A 24,461-nucleotide genomic window follows, 5' to 3' on the forward strand; every position below is an offset into this window, starting at 1 on the left:
TACTAACGTTATGGTGCGAAAACCAAGAAAAATGCTTATTTGGGTCCCTTTTTGGCCCCTAATTCCTAAACTGTTAGGACCTAAACTCCCAAAATCAATACCAACCTTCCTTTTGTAGTCATTAACATTGTGTTTAAATTTCATTGATTTCTATTTACTTAAACTCAAGTTATTGTGCGAAAACCAAGAATAATGCTTATTTGGGGCCTTTTTTGGCCCCTAATTCCTAAACTGTTGAAACCTAAACTCCCAAAATCAATCCCAACCGTTCTTTTGTGGTCATAAACCTTGTGTCAAAATTTCATAGATTTCTATTAACTTAAACTAAAGTTATAGTGCGAAAACCAAGAAAATGCTTATTTGGGCCCTTTTTGGCCCCTAATTCCTAAAATGTTGGGACCAAAACTCCCAAAATCAATACCAACCTTCCTTTTGTGGTCATAAACCTTTAGTTAAAATTTCATAGATTTCCATTCACTTTTACTAAAGTTAGAGTGCGAAAACTAAAAGTATTCGGACGCCGGACGACGACGACGACGCCAACGCCAACGTGATAGCAATATACGACGAAAAAATTTTCAAATTTTGCGGTCGTATAAAAATTAAAAATTTCAATATATTTCTATATGAAATCTAGTACAAATATTTAGAATATTTAAAGTATTCAAATAAATGTCTCCTCTTTTGAAAATTGTAAATTTAGGGCACAATTTTGATCATCTACATATACCTTTGATAATGATAAAAAAATCATTAATATTTATATCATAAACAGGTGTGTTTATTGTCTACTGGTTAAGAGACTCATGGCTACAGTGCTGAAGGTCCACATTCAATTCAGAGCATTGAAAATATCAGTTCATCAGATAGGTGATTTTCAACTTCCAACACAATATCTCTGGTACCAAGACCGGAGTTTAAACTAGAATGGGTACTTTTGGGACCTCAGTTGGTCAATGTTGCCAATGACCTTGACCGGAAGATCAATCTACTGATACTGTGGATTTATTTATTTTCGTGGGATACCAGTTCTCATTGATTTCGTGGTTTGAGGTGAACCACGAAATTAAATGTTCAACGAAGTATAAATTCTCTTTAGGCTTGTATAAACCCTTTAGTAAAACCACGAAATCAAATAAATTTTCACTAAAATACAATATTTTCTCAATCCACAAAAATTGGTACACACGAAAATAAATGAATCCACAGTCTCTCTTGGGTTTGTCTGTTCCTGGTGAGCAGCATGGCGGTTGGCTCCTAGTACTTTGGCTTTCTCCACCATAATAACAACCTTTATTCATTGTCCGAGCACTTCCGTGTGTTGGGATGGGGATTGTTCTTGTAAATATTTGTAAATACGTTGGTGTAACATCTCCATTACTCCATTTAACATGTTGGGAACACCCCCAAATGAGGGATATCCCTTATATAAAGGAATCCCCTTAGAGAAGGGGTCATTTTACTGTTGTAGAAAAGAAAATAGATTTTTTTTTAGATTTATTACTTTAAAAACATTGTAAAAGGAAAAAAATCATTATATTTCGAACAACTTTTCTAAAAGAAGGGTTGAATTAATTTTAATAATAAAGAAGATACATGTACACGTACATGTATACATTGTATACATTGTATGTCCAGGAATATAAAAAAATCTTGGACATGTTTTTACCATGTAATACCAGATAGATGTATAGATTTTTGGGAAATAGTTTCTTTGAATAGTATTAAATATAAATATGTGCCCATTTGTACTAAAAAGAGGTTTTTAACAAATATCCAAATTTTATCACTTGAAAAGTACCCTACATGTACATGTAGTCCAAATAATTATGACATCTTGAAAGGCTATTATATTTTTATCTTTGAGGCCTTACATTGCAGGAAGGCGTCAAAGCAAAAATTTAAAATAGCCTTCCAAGACCTCATAATTATTTGGACTAAAAGTATCCTAGTGTTATCGGTTCTCAGTAGTGTAACCAACTTTTGCTCCGTATTGAACCAGTTCTTATATGTTATACAATGTAAGAAGTTGTCACAGCTGTTTTTTATATTTGACTGTCACAGATACAAATTTAAGGGCATACCTTCTCCGATAATTGAATCGAATTAAACTTTAAAGTTCATAAGATATGGCCGAAACTGCGTTCCATAGATTTTTTTTCCATAGCGGTGTCACACTACATCTAACAATTGTGTAATACATATGTGGACTTGACATTCTTTTCGAGCTAGGTTTTGTTTACATTTGAAAATGTGCCACAGTTCCAGATAAGAATTCACAAATTGTGGTTTTTACCCACCATTTTTTTACGTAATTGGGTGATAAAGATTTTTAATTGCATTATCAATTTCAGTTCACCCCTCAAGCAAATATCAAATTGGGTTTTTAACCACTAAGCTAGGTGCTGTAAGAAAGTTTTGCCAGTAGTTTCACCTATTTGCCAGACCTACTTTACAAAAAAAAAAAATAAGTAGTTCCCAGATTTAGATATACCTTTCACTTTTTACAACTGGTTTCGTTTTTGACGTAACCCCAAGGTATGCAAACACGCACATGCGTTTGATGGATGCTTCATTAAAAAACTAGCTGAGTTTTGTTATTATCATAGCTTTCCCTAAGCTATCAAAAAGAAGATGAAAACATGCGGACATTTACTTTCGTTTTAAATCATTGTATGTTCCAACAGGGACCCATTTCAGCTACCTGATGCAGGGCTCTATTTTTAGAATGATAGGACATTTCCAATTATTAATATTATAAAATAGATTTACGCTACGACTGTAATCAGATAAGGGTAAATAACGCAAACGATAGCGAGTAAAAGCGTTAAGAACTCATAGTTTTGGCATATATATAATCAGATAATTTCCTTTGAATTAATTGGGTTATTGAACCCTGCAATGGGCAATTGCATTGGGTTTTTAATTATTTTTATTGTGTGATGACGCAAATATGCAGCTTATCTGGAGCTCTGATTTGCTATTAATGAACCAAGGGGATGAAGTTGGGGTTGTTTTGGGAATAAGGAAAAGTAGGTTAAAATTGAAAAATATTATTTATACTGTTGCAGTGTTCTCCCCAGAATTTTTGGATAGCGCTGTGGTAATCGCATAATTTTTGACAATGCTCAGTAACTTTATCGCGGCGCACGGTTTGTAATTGTTTTGTTATGTGTTTTTATTATATTATGCTGTTGATGTTTCCTCTTGTTATGATGTCCTCATCATGCTCATGGAAGTTACAGTGTACCCCTTAATGAGGCTTTGATTGTTAATGTTATTGTCTGGATAAAGAAGAAGAGTATTTTTTTCTCCATTGTAAATTCATATATATAATCCTCATACTATCTATGTATAAAACTGGAGGAGAAATCTTTTTCCATAATGGGTCTACACCAGACATGTCTGTGTGAAGATTTCTTAGCACTATCAGGTAATAATGCAGAACATGTAAGGACCAACAATAAAGTCATTGTCAGCTTCTGTTTCAGTGTTTGGTTTTGTAACCAACTGTAGCAGTGTACTGTTAACCTTATGACGTTTGACAGGAATTAACATTTTTTTTCATTTTTATGACCTTAACGTTTATAATATTTAAATGGCCTCATCCAAGCTTGAAATGGAGACAGTAAAATTTCTCAAGTCATATCAGCTTGGGTTTGTTTTTCTAATCATATGCTATCAAATGGTAGAATTTCTGACTAAACAATTATAAGTTCGAATAAGGGATAATGAATACTTAAAAGACTTGCTCATTTTCGGGGTTCGTATGGATAGTAAACCCGGCAAATAATTTGTAACAGACCCCTGTGTTTGATCGTTTTTAAAATCCTCGTTTGTTCAAAGTTTGTAAAACAAGTTTGTGAGTGACGTCAGGAAATGCGGTCAATTCATTTCATCTCATTTCATTCATATATGCCTCTATATATTCTTTAAATTAAAATAATAGATGTCAATGTCGAAATCTTTGTTTATTTTGATCTTTCAAAAAACGCCATTTTGTAAAATTTATGAGACTGGTCCCGCGGAGTTACTTTAATACAACGAAAATTCTTTCAAAAATCGTAAACCAGTCGATCATGTGGTCTGAAGTGAAAAATAAGCGGGAAATTTGAAAAAATTTGAAAAATACGAAAAAAAATATAGCGACGCGTTTGCATGGGATAGCGCTGTGGTCAGTGCAATAGGACAGCGGGGAATTGCAATAGCGCTGAAAAGCGCTGTGCTAAAACGGCCTGGGGAGAACACTGCTGTTGAACGTTATACCATGTCTGAAACTTGAAATGGTGACATTATTGCTTGCTTGAAGCGAGTTTTTATTCTGTCTTTGAAATACGGACATCAAGAAAACATGTGCGAATTCACGACCTACTTCTATTTTACCAGGGTGCATTGCTATTGAGAACTGATAACTATTGAGAACAGATGACTACGGGATACCCCTCATAAAAGGGATAGTCCCCTCATTTTAGGGCTAGAGTTGTTCCCAACCTGTTAATCCTGATATAAAGGAGTGTACACAGATTCAACTATACCCTTGCAGCTCAGTTGTTCCGTAAACATTTGGATCTACATTATAAGTAAGTACAAGTACATGTACATATATATACAAACATGCAATGTTATCCTAAATAAAATATTGAAAATTATGTATGGTAATCATTTTATTTCAAATTGGGTCCTCATCGACTATATTTGTGGTCCAGATCGAATTTGGCGTATCGGATTAGCGCCGGATCGACAGGAATTGATGAAAGCAATGGATAATAAATAATTATATTGTGTAAATCATGTATATTTGTATACATGTTTAAAAAAAAAACGTGTTTTTGAGCGATGGCGTTTAGTTAATTTTGTTAACGTGTAACTGTTTTGTATGACTAATTATTGATAGAATATAATTTTTATTCATTTAGAATGTTAAAAATGACATGATTTTAAGTACAACAACCTTTTCTTGCTGGACATGCTTTTCTTCATGGAGGCGGCCATAGCGGAAGTTGAAGTATTTGTTTTGATTTTTACACTTCCGGTTGAAGATGCATATATAAGCCTTTCAACTTTCACCTGTTGACCCTGGTGGTAAATAGAAATAGTAAACAAGTCTTCATTCATTCATTTTTACGTATTCGAATAACATGGAGAACAAGAGTTCAGATGCAGGTAAGGAAAATAATTATATGTTTTCCTAATTAGAGTTTTACGTAAAATTAAGAAAACTTGCATATGAAACAGAAATTTTTCATCTAGGATATAAATGAACGTTGTTTAGTAAAATGATGATTATAATGATGATGTTGATGACAACAACGACGATTGATTTTATTTTAATAATGATGCTGATGATAGTAAATTAATTATCAAATAATTAATAGATTTCGAATATACATGTAGTCATTTGAAGAAGAAAAAAAATAAGTAGTAAAAGAATAAATAAATATATATTCATAAACATGCATTACAATGTGAGACATTATGATTCCTTGAATAACTATGATAAATTGTAAGGTCTAACTGTTTATTTTTAAAATTACCTTTTTTGTATATACTTTTTTTTTGTGAAAAGGGGGGTTTAGTTTATCTCACTTTTGGTTTTGTAATAAAACATTATATTTATCGGAATTGAAATATCACATTGAAGAATAGTTCTGGGTGTACGTATTGAAAAAAATGATGAGGAGCCTGAGGACTGAGGAGAGATAGTCGAAATGTAGGGCCATTCACTCAAATTCTTTCGACTTCATTTTACTTGCATTGTGTACTGACCAAAAGGGAGGCAAAAGATACCAAATGACATTCAAACTCATATCAAAGTCCGAACACAAACAGACAATACAATATTGAAAAAAACATGAAAAACGACGAAAAATTAACCAACAATACTCAAAACATAATGACAAAAACACTAAGAATAGCCGACAACACGAACCCTTATTAACGGCCGTGGGTCATCTCACTGGGTGCTCTAGAAGGGTAAACAGATCCTGCTCCACATACGACACCTGTCGTGATACGCCTCTAAAATGTGTTGTCAGTCACGATTACAGATTTATGTATGTAATTTTTTCAGTAAATGTAATCAACTAATTTAAAACGCATAAAAACGCTCAGAGCTGCAATTTTGATAAATTCTGAGTATTATCAATGAAGAAAAATACATAAAGAATATTGTTAAGACTTGATAATAATTAAAATATTTCATTCCAGTAGGGGTTCTGACAGTGTGTGAACAAACACAGGAACACATAATTTATTATCGAGGAAAGTCGTTTTCAAATTAAAGCAAATATATTAGATAGTAAATATGTTTATTGTATAGCAATATAATATTTCCCACAGAACGTAACCAAAAGTTAGCGTGCAATAAATTCTAATATTGCAGTTAGTGCAATAAATCTTCAAAATTCATGACGTCATCAACGTTTAAATCTTAGTTTAAACCAATTTTTACTTTCAAATATTATATTTCTATACAATAAAAGGGTTATTGCATGAATATTAGGGAATACTGTCCCTCGTAGAACATATATTGCACTCGCAAGCTCGTGCAATACAAAATTCTACTCGGGACAATATTCCCCAATATTCATGCAATAACCCTATAATACTTGATATACTGCATAACGTATATTAAGTTTCAGGTGTATATAATAAGCCCCCGTACTAAAGAAGGAAGTAAACAAGTAAATACGTAGTAATTAGTTTCAGACGAACGACTGTGTATGAAATCGACCTTCGGTGTAAAATCGACATTGTCTGTCAGAATCGAAGGCGAAATCAATATATATCAAACGCTTTGTAAACATCAAATATATCTATTCATGGTGTGGAGTTTCAACGTGAGAAACATTATAAATAATTTCCATAAGTGAACAGTAAATAAATTAGTATAAAATCTGTTGTGGACAGTTGTCTCATTGGCAATCATACCACATCTTCTTTTTTGTATATATATATGTATTTCAACATTCTTGACCTCGTTAATATGCTCAGCTGAAGAATTTTCAGTCTGTCTTTAAATAACGTGTTCCACATTTTTCATGTCGGAGCCTTTTATAGCTGACTATAAGGTATGGGGTTTTCTAGTTTTTGAAGGCTTACGGGCCCCGTAATTGCTTATAAACACTCCATTTGAACTTTGGTAAAAAGTTCATACCACGTCTCCTTATTTTATATTCCAGCAAAAACTGTCGGTTTAGATGACTGATTATGAGAGTTACAAATAAGTCATTCTCTTTAATCCACTGGTTTGTCTTCAGTATATTTTAATAAAATGTTTTCTGGTGTATACTCACTATACATGCACATCACATTTGCCAATCGAAATAAAAATAGCAATTTCAAACATTGACACTATTTTAGTGAAAAGTTACAAGCTTTGGTGTACCAATTTGGTACAAAAAAGAAGGTTTAAAGACAGTTTAACACGGCTTCTTATTTGGCACAATTCCTTAAGATGGTTAAAAAAAAAGATGAAACAAGTTTTTTAATGTACATGTAGCACGTGAACGGTTGACTTAATTTTCTGAGACACGTTATTTTTGCGTCAAAGTTGAAAAAGTTCAATTTAGGAATTCCAAATTTAAACATGTGTTGGAAGAACATTTTCTAGATTTTAAAAGGTTTAAGGAAAACGAATAAACACTAAAACAAATGTATATATAGCTGTAGATATTTACATGTAGTGCATACTAATATACATTGTTATAGGTTACTCCGAATATATATGCACGAACATGTTTCTATTCACATGTAAAAATATCTTAACACAAAGTGCTTGTTTTCGTTAATAAACACGCAGATATAGAATCAATCTAGACAGTTACTTATATATAATTATAGTATAAAAAAATATCAGAGTATTATCAGATATATACGTGGGTCTGAATGATACAAGGTTCCCAGCATAGAGAATAATTGGCAAAAAATACAGAAAAAAGGGGGGAGGAGGAGAAAAACAGAAGAAACATGAAGTAGATTTAATAATGGGTTGTTATGATACATGTATAAATGATTGAAAACAATAGACAAAAAATAAAAAATACAGATAAATAGCATAAAGATTTAAGGATACAGAAATGAAGGACCCTCATTCGGACCCCCTTTAATCATAAATACATGAAACCGTATAACCGAGAACAACACGACGAGGTTAGGTGATTGAAAAATGCTCATGTATGAACGTTAGATGACATGTAGATGTAAAAAGAAAAGGGGGGGGGGGGGGGTAAGGTACGGATCCATAGTTACAATGTAGCCATCGTCAGTTTGAGTCTTTGCATTTGTAATATGTGAAGCTCCTAAGGGGACTTTAGGGACGGCCTGCCCCTCTTAAATCCGCATCTGGATTCTAAGCACGGACATTGCAGAAAGCACTAAAATAAAGCAACCATAGTTCAACGAGGTCTTTATTAGCACTTATTTCTGTTGTCAAAGCGGCAATAATTTGTGTTTGTATTGACATTATATTTATGTAGAAGTATGCATACATGTATATGTAACATAATTATGTATTTATGTGATATCGATGAATTCTAAGAATGTGTATTGAATTAATGTAGGATAAAAGCTCATTAGAGCCTATGTTGTCTCTGTTTGAATACCTTGCCGACTCTAACATGTCTAAATAAAGCTTATTTATTATTAATTATTATGTGTATTGCTACATATCAATAATTACGTAGTTTATTTCGCTATAATCCGGTTCATTCAGGATTGTATGAATTAGGGATGATCATTAGGATTGTGCAGACAGGATATTAATATTGTTTTTACTTATATTGTTAATCCCTTGCTTTTAAAAACGAATTACCTTCTTAACATACTACAATGATCATGATGAATGAATTAATTAATAAACATCAAATTATATAGTTAAATTCTGCACTTGATTCGAGAAAAGAAACTGTAAAAGTCAACAGAAAATCAATATACACAAGTACATGTAAACGTGGTTATCCGCAATGACGTAAATATATGCAATGTTTTTAATATATTTTAAATTGCTGTATTGTACATGTTTTATTGACAACTTGCGATTTATAAGTTGTAAAATTTATTAGTATACATGTACTTTTATTCTACGTTTTTAAGGTAACGGGAATTGTCATGACGTCTGCTCGAATCGTGCCTATTTTATAGTACTGTTATAAGTATACACTGACATCTGCATGCAGATATGTACTTGAATTTTAATATTCTAAAAGTTGTTTACATTTTCTGAAATGTGTTTATATTTTACGTCAAGTATTATCCATATATGAATGACAAGAATGTATATTTATTCATGCATGTTTGTCTGGTAACACATGGCATACCATTAATCAATATAGAAATAACAAATTAGATGGCCCACATTCTATTGCTCCTATAACGATTTATCAAAAGAAAATAGTATGACGGCTTCTCTCATCCATGCCATCGTGTCCCATATTTTAAAACTCCGTCAAGTCTTAAGACTTTTTCACTGAGTTGCTCTTTCCTATTCAGAAGACCCCATTCAAGATATTGCTTCGATAATTTCTATTAGAGGGTTGGAGACCTATAGTTGATAATGCATGAAAGAGTAAGACCGTGTACAACTGTTAGATGACATTTTATTTTTAATTAATATCGAAATTATGTGAAAAATAAAATATTCTCTGTCCGACTATATTATTTTTAATAACACGAAATACGCGGCAATGTTTTTTCTGCTTAATCTTTTCTGTCTTTGGGTTCAAACGGTTGTTTTATTGACGTGTGCTCCTTTATTATATGAAAAAATAGTATAACAGAAAGTTTATTTTCAGACGTTATTTACAAGTTGTTAAAGTCAAGTCGAGATGCGAAGAAGGCTGCATATATGCCATACAGTAAATTCCCAGTAGGAGCAGCCTTACTGTGTGCTGATGGTACAGTTATAACAGGTAAATTTCCAGTAGGAGTATAACCGGTCTATGTGCTGATGATACAATTATTACACCTCAATTTAATGTAGAAGCATCACATTATGAAAATAGCTGAACTAGTATTCAGCTTTAAGTTTGATTTTCTCGTTGCGTTATAAACTCTATGATGGCCCTTGACTATCTTCTGCTCTTTTGTCGGGTTTTTGTCTCTTTAACACATTCCCCGCTTTCATTTCAATTGTATTGTATTGTTCTGATTGTACAGTTATAACATGTAATCATGGTAACTTTAAAAAAAACCGCTAAATACAAACAGCTATATATATACATTTGTAAATTGTACTGTTGTTCCCTGACAGGTATTTTGGTATTTTACACTATGCAGAAGCAAGGATATCCTTCACTGGCTATTTAAATCGACCATTCTCAGGAATCGTGCACTAATTAATTTGGTATTTGTTAAATTTAAACTTTTCACAGTTTACATCAATCATATTGTTTTTTATTAGTAGCTGTATCCCTGTGATGAGAGTTGTAACTGGGAACTAAAATCATTGGACATTTAAAACTGAATAGATTTTTCAGTCCTTACTTTCTTGAGAAAAAAAAATAAAAATCTTGAGTACTGTCACACAAAATGGAAAATTCGCCTTAGCCTGTAGTTCAGTGGTTAACAATTAAGATTTAAAGATTTTAAAAAATTGTAGTTGTTGTTAAATGACAGAATTCAGTTGAATTTTAGATAATTAACTATCAACTGTAATCGAATGTTTAGATTTAGAAGATGCAGACCTCTTCCATTGGTCAAAATTGAATCCTAAACTAAGGAAAGGAAATTACATTAAACAATTGATTTCAGTATTGTCAACCTGTTCTTTTTTCATTCTTACCCCCCCCCCCCCCCCTTTCCCCCAAAAAAAATAATACGGAAACAAGGACCGTCTTTCCTTTCAGAGCTATTCAGCTCTTTGATTAACAAATAGAAATAGATATAGTTTGGTTTTGTGCTGATTGTTCAGTTATTATACGGGTATTTAGTGTAAAAATAGCCTTGCAGTTTTCCGATTTTACAGTTGCAACGGTTAAATTTTAAGTAAAAATAGCTTTAGCCTTAAATTAAGCTGACTGTATGTAGAAAGCCGACCGTGCAAGAACCTCGTAGGTAGTCAATGTCGTTATAAACACTACCTAAAAGGGAATGTAGTTATTGCAGATTAATTTAAAGTTTTTCTAGTGCCGATTGTAGTTATAACAAGAAAATTTAAAATATAGAAGCTGCTAATCAATGGGGGTTAAACAATTGCAGATTAATTTCTTGGAACCATGCCATGATCGTTAATTCATATCGTTATTATTAATGTTCATTAGCATTAGCATTGAAATTCTGGCATAGTACCTACATGACCTACCTGAGTGGGCGAAACATAAAAGTTAAGTTTGCAGTATATATTTTTTTCAAATCATTCCGATTGCAGTAGAATGTTTGGCAATATTAACTTCTAAATAGTCACCAACGACACTGTCATAGTCATATTCCAAATGATGAAGTTGAAATCATCCCTTCGTAAATTTTACGGACGCCATGCATCACGAGTTTGTTGACCGTTTTGGAAAAACCGTTTCACAGATGATATCGGATATGTTCATTATGACTACAAAATCCTTTCCCTTTTCACGAATTTGATCTACCTAATTAGACTATTAACCGGATTTGTAACAACATGAGAAACACGACGGATGCCACATGTGGAACAGGATCTGCTTACCCTTCCGGAGCACCTGAGATTACCCCTAGTTTTTGGCGGGGTTCGTGTTGATAAGTCTTTAGTTTTCTATGTTGTGTCTTTTGTACTATTATTTGTCTGTTTGTCTTTTTATTTTTAGCTATTGAATTGTACATTGATTAATTGTGAACAAGTGAACATTGACCAAAAGACAGGATAGAGGTGATCTTGAAGGGTTTGAAATATAAAAAAATTAAAAAAAAGACTAATGGCTTGTTCCGTTGTATTTAATATATCTTTTTGTCTACTTTGATTAACTATATATGCAAGAATTCAAACAGATCATATGTTTGATTTTCACAGGTTGTAACGTAGAGAATGCCTCGTACGGACTGTCTATATGTGCCGAGAGAACTGCAATTGTTAAAGCTGTGTCGGAGGGGTATAGAAAATTTAAAGCCATAGCTATATCAAGGTAAACAAATGATTGACTAGCCATTCTGTCCATCACACTATTCAGTCAATATCATTTTTTTTTCTTTTCCAATCAATAAATTAATTGGTATGTTCGTATCAGCAGGTGTTTTGAGCTTGTTTTAAGTAACTATTTTGTTTACGGTGCAACTGTTTGTTATGCCTGTTTTTGTTTACTTGTACTTGTATTTTTGTTACGTATTTTTCTCTTTATTTAGAGAAAAGGGGATTTGCTATTCTGATTTTTACATTGTATGAAGGGGATGGATTTAGTTCTACTTACCCCACTTCATGTTCAACTGCCTGTCAGTTTGCCCTTTTTCAAAGTGCTTTGTTTTGGGAAGGGATAGCAAGTTTGGGCAATTTTGGCGTTGATTATAATATAGATCTTTGATATTTTTTTTTCAATTTCGATCTATCGCCTTCTTTTTTCAAGGCAAAACACTGTATGATACTTTCAACAGAGTATACCATGTTTTATTTATTTTCAGTGACCTGAAAAATTCTCATATAGTGCCGTGTGGAGCTTGTAGACAGTTCTTAGTAGAGGTAAGATAATGATATAATTAAAAGTTAAAACTCAAAGAGTAACATTGATTAAAGGAAGATACTATACTGCTCATATCAAGATATCATAAACTTTAAGTTGCAGAAAAAACATCCCACGTGCTGGTATAAATAATAAAGATGCAAAAAGAAAAAAAAAGTCAGTTAAAAACACTACACAAAAACAAAAGATTGCGCAAAAATTTAACCTTCAAAACACCTGGAATGAATTAAATTAGTACGGAAGGGTATATATTAGTTAGAAAAATTCAAGATGATTGATTGATGCTTAAAATCAAGTTTGAAATATTTCAGAGATATTCAGGACGAGTACAACCACTGAGGTAGTTCTAGAAAATAGCTCTAATCAGTTGAAAAGCTGTTTTCTACCTACGGGTTTATTTATGCATATTCCAACTTGGTGGATATAGAATATCCAAATCACAGTTAACACTCTAGATGTCTTTTTATTTGTCGCTAGGTAGAACATAATTTAAAATGCACCCTGCATATTAAATATAAATGACCAAATACCCTTATCATAGTTTTACTTTATCTTTCAGTTTGGAACCGACTGGGATGTTTATATGACAAAACCAGATTTATCTTATAAAATGATGAAAACTGGAGAGTTACTTCCCCTGAGTTTTGTTCCAGAATCTTTAGAAGAGGAGCGACTAAGTAATTCAATTAAAGGTTAACATTGTCAGGGGTTCTAATCAAGCAGCAGTTTAATTCCTGTGCATAGTGTATATAGTTTTACATACAAGAACCTTTACATGAAACTAGAACGGAACATCTTCCCATATATCAGCTGAAACTTGGGTTAATTTTATGTATGACCGTGTAATGCACATGTCCGAAAACAAGACAATACTCATATTATTTGGACCGTGACATTGTTTTTATATATTTAGTAGTTCATACTTATATATGTTTTACTCTACATAGTACACTATGTAAAGCCTCAGTTTATACTAATCAGATAGCAATTTAGAGAGATTGATATAAAAGAAACAATGAAGACAAAAAGTAGAAATATGCAGGTTGAAGACGAGTTTCGTTTCTTTTTTGAATGCATTGCAAAGGTAAAAAAAAAGACAATTTATCAAGAAGAATGTACTGCAAATGAAGAAAAAAACAACCTTATCTTAAAAATATGCATATGGTCAGTTAATTTGTTTTATGTCAAAAATTCGAAAGTTCGAAAATGGTAATACCTCAGAGTCAAAATTGAAAGTACCTGTTTTGAAATAAAGAAGAAAGGACCATGGATGCATGTTACATTAATGTATTGAGTACAATAATTATAAGAGTTGTATACTCTTTAGATTTAGTTAATTATTCATACTTGTATGAAGAGGAATTCAAAGTAATGTTATTCATTCTGAACATGCAATAGTGTTTTTGTTTTGTTGAAATAAAAGTATTATCATTTTGCAAAGACTTATAACTTAAGTACGGAGCCCTGTTGGTGTCACACAGATTATAAAGTGTCTTTCAAAGTCCTGCGCTGAAGATGTGTAAAGTCTAGCGCTTGAGATGTAAAGTCTAGCGCTAGAGATGTAAAGTTTAGCGCTAGAGATGTAAAGTTTAGCGCTGTAGATGTAAAGTCTAGCGCTGGAGATGTAAAGTCTAGCGCTAGAGATGTAAAGTTTAGCGCTGTAGATGTAAAGTCTAGCGCTAGAGATGTAAAGTTTAGCGCTGTAGATGTAAAGTCTAGCGCTGGAGATGTAAAGTCTAGCGCTAGAGATGTAAAGTTTAGCGCTGTAGATGTAAAGTCTAGCGCTAGAGATGTAAAGTTTAGCGCTGTAGATGTAAAGTCCAGCGCTGAAGATGTAAAGTCTAGCGCTGGAGATCTAAAGTCCAGCGCTGGAGAGATAAAGTCTAGCGCTGGAAATGTAAAGTCAAACGCTGAAGATGCTAGATTTTACATCTCCAGCGCTTGACTTTGCATATCTCCAGCGCTAGACTTTGCATATCTCCAGCGCTAGATTTTACATCTTCAGCGCTAGACTTTACATCTTCAGTGTTTGACTTTACATATCCATCGCCAGACTTTACATCTCCAGCGCTTGATTTTACATATCCAGCGCTTGACTTTAGATCTCCAGCGCTGGACTTGACATCTCAAGCGCTAGACTTTACACATCTTCAGCGCAGGACTTTAAAAGACACTTTATAATCTGTGTGAGACCAATAGGGCTCCGTACTTAACAGATGTGACATGATTGCCAATGAAACAACTCTATATCCAAGTCACAATGTATTAAAAAATAACAATCATAGGTCAAAGTATGGACTTCAAAACAGAGCCTGGGCTCACACCAAACAGCAAGCTATAAAATTTCCACAATGACTTTTGTAAAACAATCCAAATAGGAAAAAGCTGTTCCTACTGAAATAGGATCAAATAGAACGGTTATGATTGAGAGTCTGGGAAACATTATAATCAAGTAAACGATTGACTTCTGACTCGTGATTGGTCAATTATTTAAAGTTACATGTCTGTAAATGGGGTAAACACCACTCAGACATTTCCGTGTTATAATTCTATTATTTGAAAGTGGTGATGACTCTGGAAGTGTGAAAATTGTGCATTTAACATTTTATGTAACAAAGTTGAATCTGACCTTTTAAAAACCATTTAACTCCTACTTGATCTCGAACACTGGCAATTTTTTTTCTGATCAATTTTGGGCAACTTTTACTTGACTTTAAGAATTGTAAATAGCATGAAGTTAATATTTTGACGTAACTCTTAAATTTGAATTTAAACTTTTTGATTTTTTTTCTCCATTAAAAGTTCTAAAAGTACAAAGTAATATGATTTTGATAATGACATTGAAATCTTGAAAATCTAACTGTAAAGATTTTTTTTTAACTTATTTCATATTTCCAGCTTTATAGTTTTAAAAGATATTTTAATCCATAGAAATATATATTTTTTTGTTTTAAAAAAAAATGCAAACATCTAGAGTCGCAATTTCAGATTATTTAAAGTCACAGTTTGAATTTATTTAAAATATTGAATTGTTATATTTAATGTGGATATGTTGAACTTTAAATCTTCCTTCAATAGACCATACAGTTACAGAGGCGTAAATAAGATCAATTTAAAATAAAGTAGCAAAACAATTTTGATAATTAGAAATTTAAAAATTTTAAGCGTCTAAATGACTTGATCAGTAGAAATTGTACATGAACGAAAAATTATGATTTACTGAAACGATACTTGTATAATAATTTATATTATTTTTTTTGTTTGAATTGATAAAGTTAAAGATGAGACAGCAACCCAACAACACTGTTCCATCAAATCAAAAATCTGAACATCACATTTTATTTTGGTTTTGTAAAATATTATTAAAGTATTAAATATGCCTTTAAAAATTATATCTTTATTACCAAACAATTTAAATATATCCACACCAATAATTCACATATAAATACATAGATTCTTAGAAGAGACATTAAGCTGTGATAAGTTCATGCTATGAAAACTCTCTGTGGAGGCGCAAGGACTTGAATGTAGAAGAATTTGAAACTTCATTCTTAACATCCGTGTAGTATTTACGTATATTATGTATAGTGTTTATGACTTCATGCTCATTTATCACTATGTTAATGCAATTAGTGCTGTAAACAAATTTATAGTATGTCATTTTTGTCACAGTAACCCTGACCAGAATCAGGTAGACAAAACAAATACATTTGAATATGACAATTTCCACAGTGCAAAAAAGGCGATTATAACTAGTTCCATTAGATGCGCTTAGTACTCTGCAGCTATATGGAGTCCCTACTCAAAACTATATTAACAATATAAGGGATGTACTCCTCGTTTTGAGTAGAAATTTCACGATGTTTTTGAGAAACCTACCACCGGGTTACATATGACGTAGATTAGCAGTAATTATAAAGCCCGGTTGGACATTGAATGTGTATATAGAGAGAACCTTTTGAAAGTTACAGAATCTATCATTGCAACACCCATGTTAGACATTGACAATGAGGGTCGGTTGAAAACAAAACTTTACGACAAAAGAGATGATTTCAGCTTTCCATTTCTAAGTAGCAACATTCCAGCAGCACCTGCATACGGGGTATATATCTCCCAATTGAAATCATCCCTTCGTAAATTTTACTGACGCCATCACGAGTTGGTTGACCGTTATGGAATAACCGTTTCACAAATGATATCGGATATGTTCCTTACGTCGTAACTACAATCCCCTTCCCTTTCATGAATGTGACCTACCGAATTAGACTATTTACCGGATTTGTTATCACATAAGCAACACGACGGGTGCCGCATGTGAAGCAGGATCTGCTTACCCTTCCGGAGCACCTGAGATCACCCCTAGTTTATTGGTGGGGTTCGTGTTGTTTATTCTTTAGTTTTCTATGTTGTGTCGTGTGTGCTGTTGTTTGTTTGTCTTTTTCATTTTTAGCCATGGCGTTGTCAGTTTGTTTTAGATTCATGAGTTTGACTGTCCCTTTGGTATCTTTCGTCCCTCTTTTAATGATCTGCTGGTGGCCTGTTGCCAGGTCCCAATGTATTCAGTATATTTCTAGAAGGAGTTCAAAGTTCCAGCACTGTATACTTGGATGGCCAAAAACATATTTATTGTACCTGTTTATTTGATCTAAATTAAATGTTTATTTTTTCTCAGTCTGACAACAACAAACTATTACCAATCGATTTATTGCTTGTTTTTATTTTTGTTATCACCTCTCCTCCGTGCTCGTTTAACTGAAACCGACATGGAGATGATATGTTTTTTTTATATATATAAACCTTGACGACGTCCTTTGATTATCTGTCAGTTGCTAGTTGGTATCATCATATTTCTTTTTACGTTTTCAAATGCACTTATCACCTTTGTGTGTGACATCTTGAGTGAATTACTATGTTCTTGGAGTAGCCTGGGTTCTGAGTTCTTTGCTGGTTGCATTGACTTGAGTTGCATCTTCATAATAGATTAATGAGCTTTTACATCAGGAAACTGTTTGATGTTGTCTCTAATTAACGAACTTTGTTTTGTAAGTGATACTCGTTTAATCCTATCGACTACTTGATTTTAACACTGTTGTAACGTTAATATTCAAATGAACAAGTTAGTTTTATATTGCTATAAAGGCAACAGTAGTATACCACTGTCCAAAAGTCCTAAGTGGATTGAGAGAAAACAAACAAATCCGGGTTACAAACTAAAAACGAGGGAAGCATATCAACTACTAGTATAAGAGGAAAACAACGAAACAACATAATATGATGTATAATGAGCTCACTGGGTTTAGACCCTTTCAAAAAGACTGAGGTTATGGATATCACCTCTCCACAACAAATATGCTATTTTACTAGACAAAGCTTCAAACAATATTGATTTTTAAAACAGAAACCATTATTTGGAATGTCTCACTAAATGTATTTATTAACTATCGATAGCACATGGGTTTGTTGTTATTTTGGGAACATGTTTGCTCATTGTGGAAGGCCGTACGGTGACCTATAGTTGTTAATGTCTGTGTCATTTTGGTCTTTTGTAGATAGTTGTCTCATTGGCAATCATACCACATCTTCTTTTTTATATATGTTTATGTTTACAATACTATTTAAATTATTTTAGCATAACAATAAGCCTTAACAAAGATAAGAGTTTAAAGTTCTTTGTATGATAGCACGGACTGGTCATTAGCGGTGAAAGTTAACAATGAAAATATATTTTCATAGCTTCACCATTCTAAGCTCAGTCTTAGTGCAGTGAAGTTTTACCCCACCTCTCCCCCTGTTTACATGTTTTGCATAATTGTAAACGCATTATGCTTTTTCTGCAGATGTTAAAAAGAACATTATGAAATTATTGTTCTGTGATATGAAAGATTCTATTTCATTATTTCTCATTGTAGATAATTATGTTTGTAAGACATGTATGCTGCAGCGGTCTTAGTGTGCTGGCAAAGTGATTTGGGGACAGTTGAATTATTTGATAATAAAACTTTGCTGACCAGGCGAGCTGTTTCCCATAGATATGTGTTTGAGTTTTTGTTAATAAATACTTTATTTGCGTTTGAGGGCACAAGTAAGAAAATAAATAACTTTGAATTCACAGTAAAACTAGAAATCGCATTTTTAATAACCCCTTACATTGCAATATAAGAAAGAGCAAGTTTTAGAAAATTCTTCACTACTTTATAGTTTGTGGCAACCTATATTCACAGAGTTGTTTTGATTATGTTTATGCATTAATTCGTTCATGTACTAGCCTATATTTTGGACACACAATTACATACATAAATAGATGATGACATGGAAATAAATTATCTGTCGTGCATAATGTACCTTTATGTCTAATTTATTTTGACATTTAAATAACTGATTGGACAATGCTATTAGGTGTAAAATCCACCGTTTGCCTGTCTGGTTTCCTGTTCAAAATTCAGATGGACCTCTTTCTTACAACGTTGCGTTTTTTCATTATTTTGACAATATCAAAAAAACAATTGACAAATTCATGTTGAGCCAATGGTCAGGCAACGATTTGTGATCTGGTCCTCAAAAATTACTATCGTGTTAAAAATTGGTTCCACCTTCTTCCGCTTAACTTAAATGAACGCTTACAAAGACCTAAAATTGAGATGTTTAAACCTAAAGTTTTCAATTGAGTTAGATCGCTGGTGAAATATTCATGTAGAGAACAGAATTCGTCATCAGTGCTAGATCTAGAAAACAACACATATGTAAATGGGCGTTTTTCAATAAAAGCGTTCCTTTCAGACCTAAAAAAAAAGATGGAAAATCAACTAGTCTAAAATTTATTTTCAAGAGTTATTTTGAATACCTCTATTATAGACTTGTTTGTAAACAAAAAGTGCAATCTTAAATACTCTTTAAAATTATATTATTTTCATAATTTGTGTACTGTTTCGTAGGGGACTTTTGTCCCTTACGAAACTGCTTCTAAACACACATATTTTTGCAATTTTAAATGTTTCCTATAGACATTCCAGTTTGTTTACTTTATATACTAGAAAATCTCATTTTTTTTCTGAATTGGAGAACCATTTTTTATCGATAAAGATTAGACAGTACTTCACATATGAAGGTACAACTCATGTTACGTAGTGGACATTTTGATGCGTTTCGTAGTTGACAAAACCGTTTCGTAGTGGACAAAAAGTTTCGTAGTTGACATCAACCCTATTCTATGTTAATAAAAACATAATAAAAATTACATGAAACTAACCTTTGTTATTTGCTTTGCACGAATATAATTGAAAAAAGAGTTAAAAAAAAGACTGCATGGTAGTGGTAGTGTCCACTACGAAACGTTTTTCTCCCCAAACTTGTTTCGTATATAGGGGACCGTTTCGTAGTGGACGTATTCACATGTTTTATTTTTTTCTCACAACCCCAATATTGCAATAGTAACAAGACTGACTGTATTCGTCAAAGCGTTATTAAGCTGTACACTGATATTTTTTTCATTATTTTAAAACCAGTTACTGAAGGAGATTTTACCCGTTTCGTAGTGGACATTTACAAAAATACGGTATCACTCTGGTCCATTTGATGTGCTCAATTTTTCTTACCAACAGTTTAATCGCCGTTATAAAAGCATCACTTGTTTTGTAAGACCCTAATGTTTATATCTCTTGCAAACAAAAAATTACATTGATTTTATTAAACTGTTTATAAGCAAGTTTTAATGACTTCGTATGCAGGTGCTGCTGAAATGTTGCTACTTAGAAATGGAAAGTTCACAATTGAAAAGCTGAAATCATCTCTTTTGTCGTAAAGTTTTGTTTTCAACCGACCCTCATTGTCAATTTCTAGATGTAAGTCAAGATATGAGGCCGACTTAACTGTATCTGTAGTAACTATCCTTTATCTCTAGCTCGATTGGATAGATGCGTTCAACATAGTCACCAAAATTTGAATTGTTTAGTGAAAAAACATCATCCAGATAGCGAAAAGTAGAGTTAAAGGACATTGCTAACTTCTTATCTTTCTTCCTAAGAAGTTCATGCATGAAGTCAGCCTCATAATAATAAAGAAACAAGTCGACAAGTAGAGGGGCACAGTTTGTTCCCATTGGAATGCCGACAGTCTGTTGAAAAACACGTCCTCCGAACGTAACAAACATGTTGTCAATCAAGAAATCAAGCATCTTGATAATATCAGTTTCAGAGAATTTTTTGTTCGAATCAGAGTTATCCTTTACAAAGTAGGATTTATCCCTCCCTAAGACAAGATACTTGTATCTACGTTGGCCATTCTTTTTTACGAAGCAAAGCAATACCAACTCTTTCAATTTGTTTTTAGTTTAGAATGTGGAATACTAGTGTAAAGAGTAGAAAAGTCAAATGTTTTAATACTGTTACAAGATGAAAGAGAGTTAGATTGTATGTACTCTAAAAGATCTTTGGAATTTTTAAGTATCCACATCTGATTCACGCCCCCTCTAGAATAGGCAGTTTCACAATAACTTTGAAGCCCGTCTTTGATTGCTGATAAAATAGATGTTAATAATTTAAAAAGAGGTTTCGTGGAGCACTTGGAAGACCCAGCAATATACCGTTGTTTTTAAGGACACTTATGTAGTTTAGGTATCCAATACAATGATGGCAAATCCAGTTCTTCATCTTTGGTTGAAATTCCAAAGGAATCAACTTTGTTGTAGAAATTTACCTGTGACGTCACTTTTGTGGCGTTTAATTACTGTTTAGTGTGCTGTCCTACCGGGTATGTTGTTTTACGTGTTCGTTTTTATTCAGGGGTTAGCTGATTATATGGTAATTTTTCTAAATTTCCTGTTTACAAAATTATGAATTTTCCGAAACACTAAGGATTGTCTTATTCTAAGCACAATTACCGTAGTCGTATTTGGCACAACTTTTTTTGGAATTTTGGGTCCTAAATTCTCCTTAAATCTGTACTTGTTTAGCTTTATAACTATTTTGATCTGAGCGTCACTGATGAGTCTTATGTAGACGAAACGCGCGTCTGGCGTTTTTAAGCATAAGCCGGGTACCTTTGATAACTATAAGCATATCGAAATGTACTATTGTAATCTATTTTTGTATTCATCTGTCAGGTATGTTTTTGCATTTATTTGTACTGTAATTCCTGTTTTGTAATGGCCTCATTTTAGAGTTATATTTAACATTGCCATATTTGGATAGCCACATAGCTAGGTTCAACCTACTATTTGTTCTTAACATGTCCTGTTAAGAAAAATGACAGTTGTTATCTTATAGTTCGTTTCTGTGTGTGTTGCATTGTTGTTGTTTTTTTGTTCACAGTGATTCTGTATTTTCGTTGTTTTCTTCTTATAGTTGATGTGTTTCCCTCGGTTTTAGTTTGTAACCCGGATTGTTTTCTGTCTCAATCGATTTATGACTTTTGAACAGCGGTATACTACTGTTTCCTTTATTTCTGCAGATTATTTCCTTATGTATTAAGAAAAAGTTTACAAACATGTAGTTGAAATTTCATTACTGAAACAGATTACACTAACGATTTTTTTACAATACGTATGAAAACGTTAGTTTAACATTAAAGATTGAATACTTTCGACTAGCTTTACGATTTAAAAATTGAAAATGTTGCTGTCTTTACTAGTATATCAAATCGATTTCATTCTAAGGCCCACGGTATAAAGAATAAGACCGTCAAAACACTTCAGGAACGTCTCTTTTCATTCTGTGCCATGACAAGTGCCAGTATTTTTCTACTTTTGAGTCTGAATATCCCTGTGGCATCTTGTACCTCTTTCTTTCTTTCTCTTAGCAACGATGACGAACTTTTATGGTTATCAAAGACGAGAACATTTTCCTTAGATTTCCCTTTTATTGTATTTTTTAATGAAATGATAACTTAATTTACGGCATCTAATTTGAAATTGTTATTGTTACTCAAATCATGTTAAATGCACATGACACTTCCAAACAGGCAATCCAGTGTCAGATGTTTTAAACAGGTTGTTAACAGCCACTGAGTTACCTACAAATAACATGCATCTGCTATGTTGTCCCGTTATACAAAACGTAACCAGTTTTTCTGGGTAGACCACAGAACAGCACAGGATAAGACAACGCTATATTCAAGTATCACCTCTTCATTTTATAATGAAACATACAAAATGTTAATAAATCATAATCATAGAATATACAAGAGCAATGTAATACATCCTGTACACTATTTAAATTAACAATACTAGTTTTAAAACATTTTGTCAATGAAGTGTCTTTGCAGACTTTGACAATTTGAAAGTACATATTCATCTGTGAATAATGATATATATGTATCGTCATTGAAAAATAATTGCATAAAATCAAAATTACATAGAGATGCTCGATAATTAAAAAAATACACACAGCAACACAAATCTTCATAGAGGACAATTTAACCGAATGTTTCGCGTTGAAATAAACCATGACTTCTACATCGAAGACCGTACAGTGTTTTCAAAACACGATTATCTTTAAATGATGAGTTCACTGTACCTTTTATAAGTCAATAACAATGTTCCTCTTTGTAATCAATGTACTTACCAATTTAATGTAGTGCAAAACATCATTGCCTTATAGATGTCAATAATTCTTATCTAGAGTTATCTACCCTGCCACACTGAAGAAGAAGAAGAAGAAGAAGAAGAAGAAGAAGAAGAAGAAGAAGAAGAAGAAGAAGAAGAAGAAGAAGAAGAAGAAGAAGAAGAAGAAGAAGAAGAAGAAGAAGAAGAAGAAGAAGAAGAAGAAGAAAGAGGAGAATAAGGATAATTTTGATTTTCAATTGATTGCTAGATGGACAATCATTCACATGACAATGGCGTGTTAATAAGTAACAGACGAGTGATCTAATACTAGCTTAAGTAAATATTGAACAGCTCAAGCTTTTATGATACATAACGCAAACGTCTCTTCCAAATTTGTTTTCGACGGAGGACGATATATTGGTCCCCTTTCAAACATTTGTAAGTGCAATTAAAAAAAACACAGATTTATTTGAATTGGAAGTCCACGATCTAGATTTTCATGTATAATAACAGAGCTCATGATTTTGTTTGACTATATCAAATCGTTATACATTCCATTGTTATATATTGATAATTCATGTTTGAAATAATAACAATGTTAAAAAGTTGCTCCTTTTTTGCTGTTGGAAATGACATTTAAAAATTACAAACGATTCCTGATTGTTTATCTTGCTATCAAAGTATATATTTTTGACAAAAACTGATATATGAAAATAAGACGAAATAAATTCTTTTTAGAAAAAAATATATGAAGATATTACTTTCTTAGTAATTAAGCATCTAAAAAAAAATAGTGCATTTAAAAATATCATTTCATTCCTAAATGAGATTTCACTGAATTTTTGTCTTATTTATGTAGACCCTACATTTTCATTTATTCGTATTTAACGATACTGTAACAGTCACACAACAACAAATCTAAATCAATATCTATAGTCACCTTATTGCAATCTTACTTTGCATGTTAGTTACCAAAAGGAATGTCTTTACACGACTTACCAGTTTATATAACAAAAAAGATTTAGATGTTAGTTTTTTTTATAAACAAATCTACCTCTCTGATCATAGTTTCCATTCAAATTCTTACCTTTCATTTACATTATTTCCATTTAACAAAGTTTGCTGATAATGTTCTGACAGCCTGATACCATCAGGATCGCAGCAAAAAATCATATTCGCCTTATTTACCTTAAGGGAATACAAGTGTCCACCTCCGACTATGATTTTGTTCTTGAGACTGCCAGTCATAATGAGGAAATACACTTTCACTTTGCCACCCAATACTA

The 24,461-nt window shown here is 32.6% G+C and overlaps 2 protein-coding genes across 2 annotated transcripts in view; one reads left to right on the forward strand and one right to left on the reverse strand.

Annotated features, from left to right (window-relative positions):
* The window catches only part of LOC139502149 (nucleolar complex protein 2 homolog), a 171,548-nt gene extending 166,481 nt beyond the window's left edge, over positions 1-5,067 (reverse strand). Inside the window, exon 1 of the mRNA XM_071291526.1 lies at positions 4,952-5,067. Coding sequence (XP_071147627.1) covers positions 4,952-4,992 — 41 coding nt within the window. The 5' untranslated portion in view covers positions 4,993-5,067. The remainder of the gene's footprint in view (positions 1-4,951) is intronic.
* LOC139502152 (cytidine deaminase-like) lies at positions 5,048-14,078 on the forward strand. The gene is made up of 5 exons (XM_071291530.1): positions 5,048-5,163; positions 9,792-9,908; positions 11,978-12,089; positions 12,580-12,637; positions 13,198-14,078. The coding sequence occupies exons 1-5, from the start codon at positions 5,139-5,141 to the stop codon at positions 13,333-13,335; spliced, it is 450 nt and encodes a 149-aa protein (XP_071147631.1). The 5' UTR covers positions 5,048-5,138; the 3' UTR covers positions 13,336-14,078.
* The last annotated feature ends 10,383 nt before the right edge of the window (positions 14,079-24,461 follow it).

Source organism: Mytilus edulis, chromosome 13 (assembly GCF_963676685.1).
Source record: "Mytilus edulis chromosome 13, xbMytEdul2.2, whole genome shotgun sequence".
Lineage (NCBI taxonomy): Eukaryota > Metazoa > Mollusca > Bivalvia > Mytilida > Mytilidae > Mytilus > Mytilus edulis.

Excerpts from the sequence above, each read along its gene's own strand:
- LOC139502152 (XM_071291530.1), top strand. The coding sequence starts at position 5,139 with ATGGAGAACAAGAGTTCAGATGCAG. Across the intron at positions 12,090-12,579 it reads AAAGCCATAGCTATATCAAG|TGACCTGAAAAATTCTCATA; the intron begins GTAAACAAATGA and ends ATTTATTTTCAG. Across the intron at positions 12,638-13,197 it reads GTAGACAGTTCTTAGTAGAG|TTTGGAACCGACTGGGATGT; the intron begins GTAAGATAATGA and ends TTTATCTTTCAG.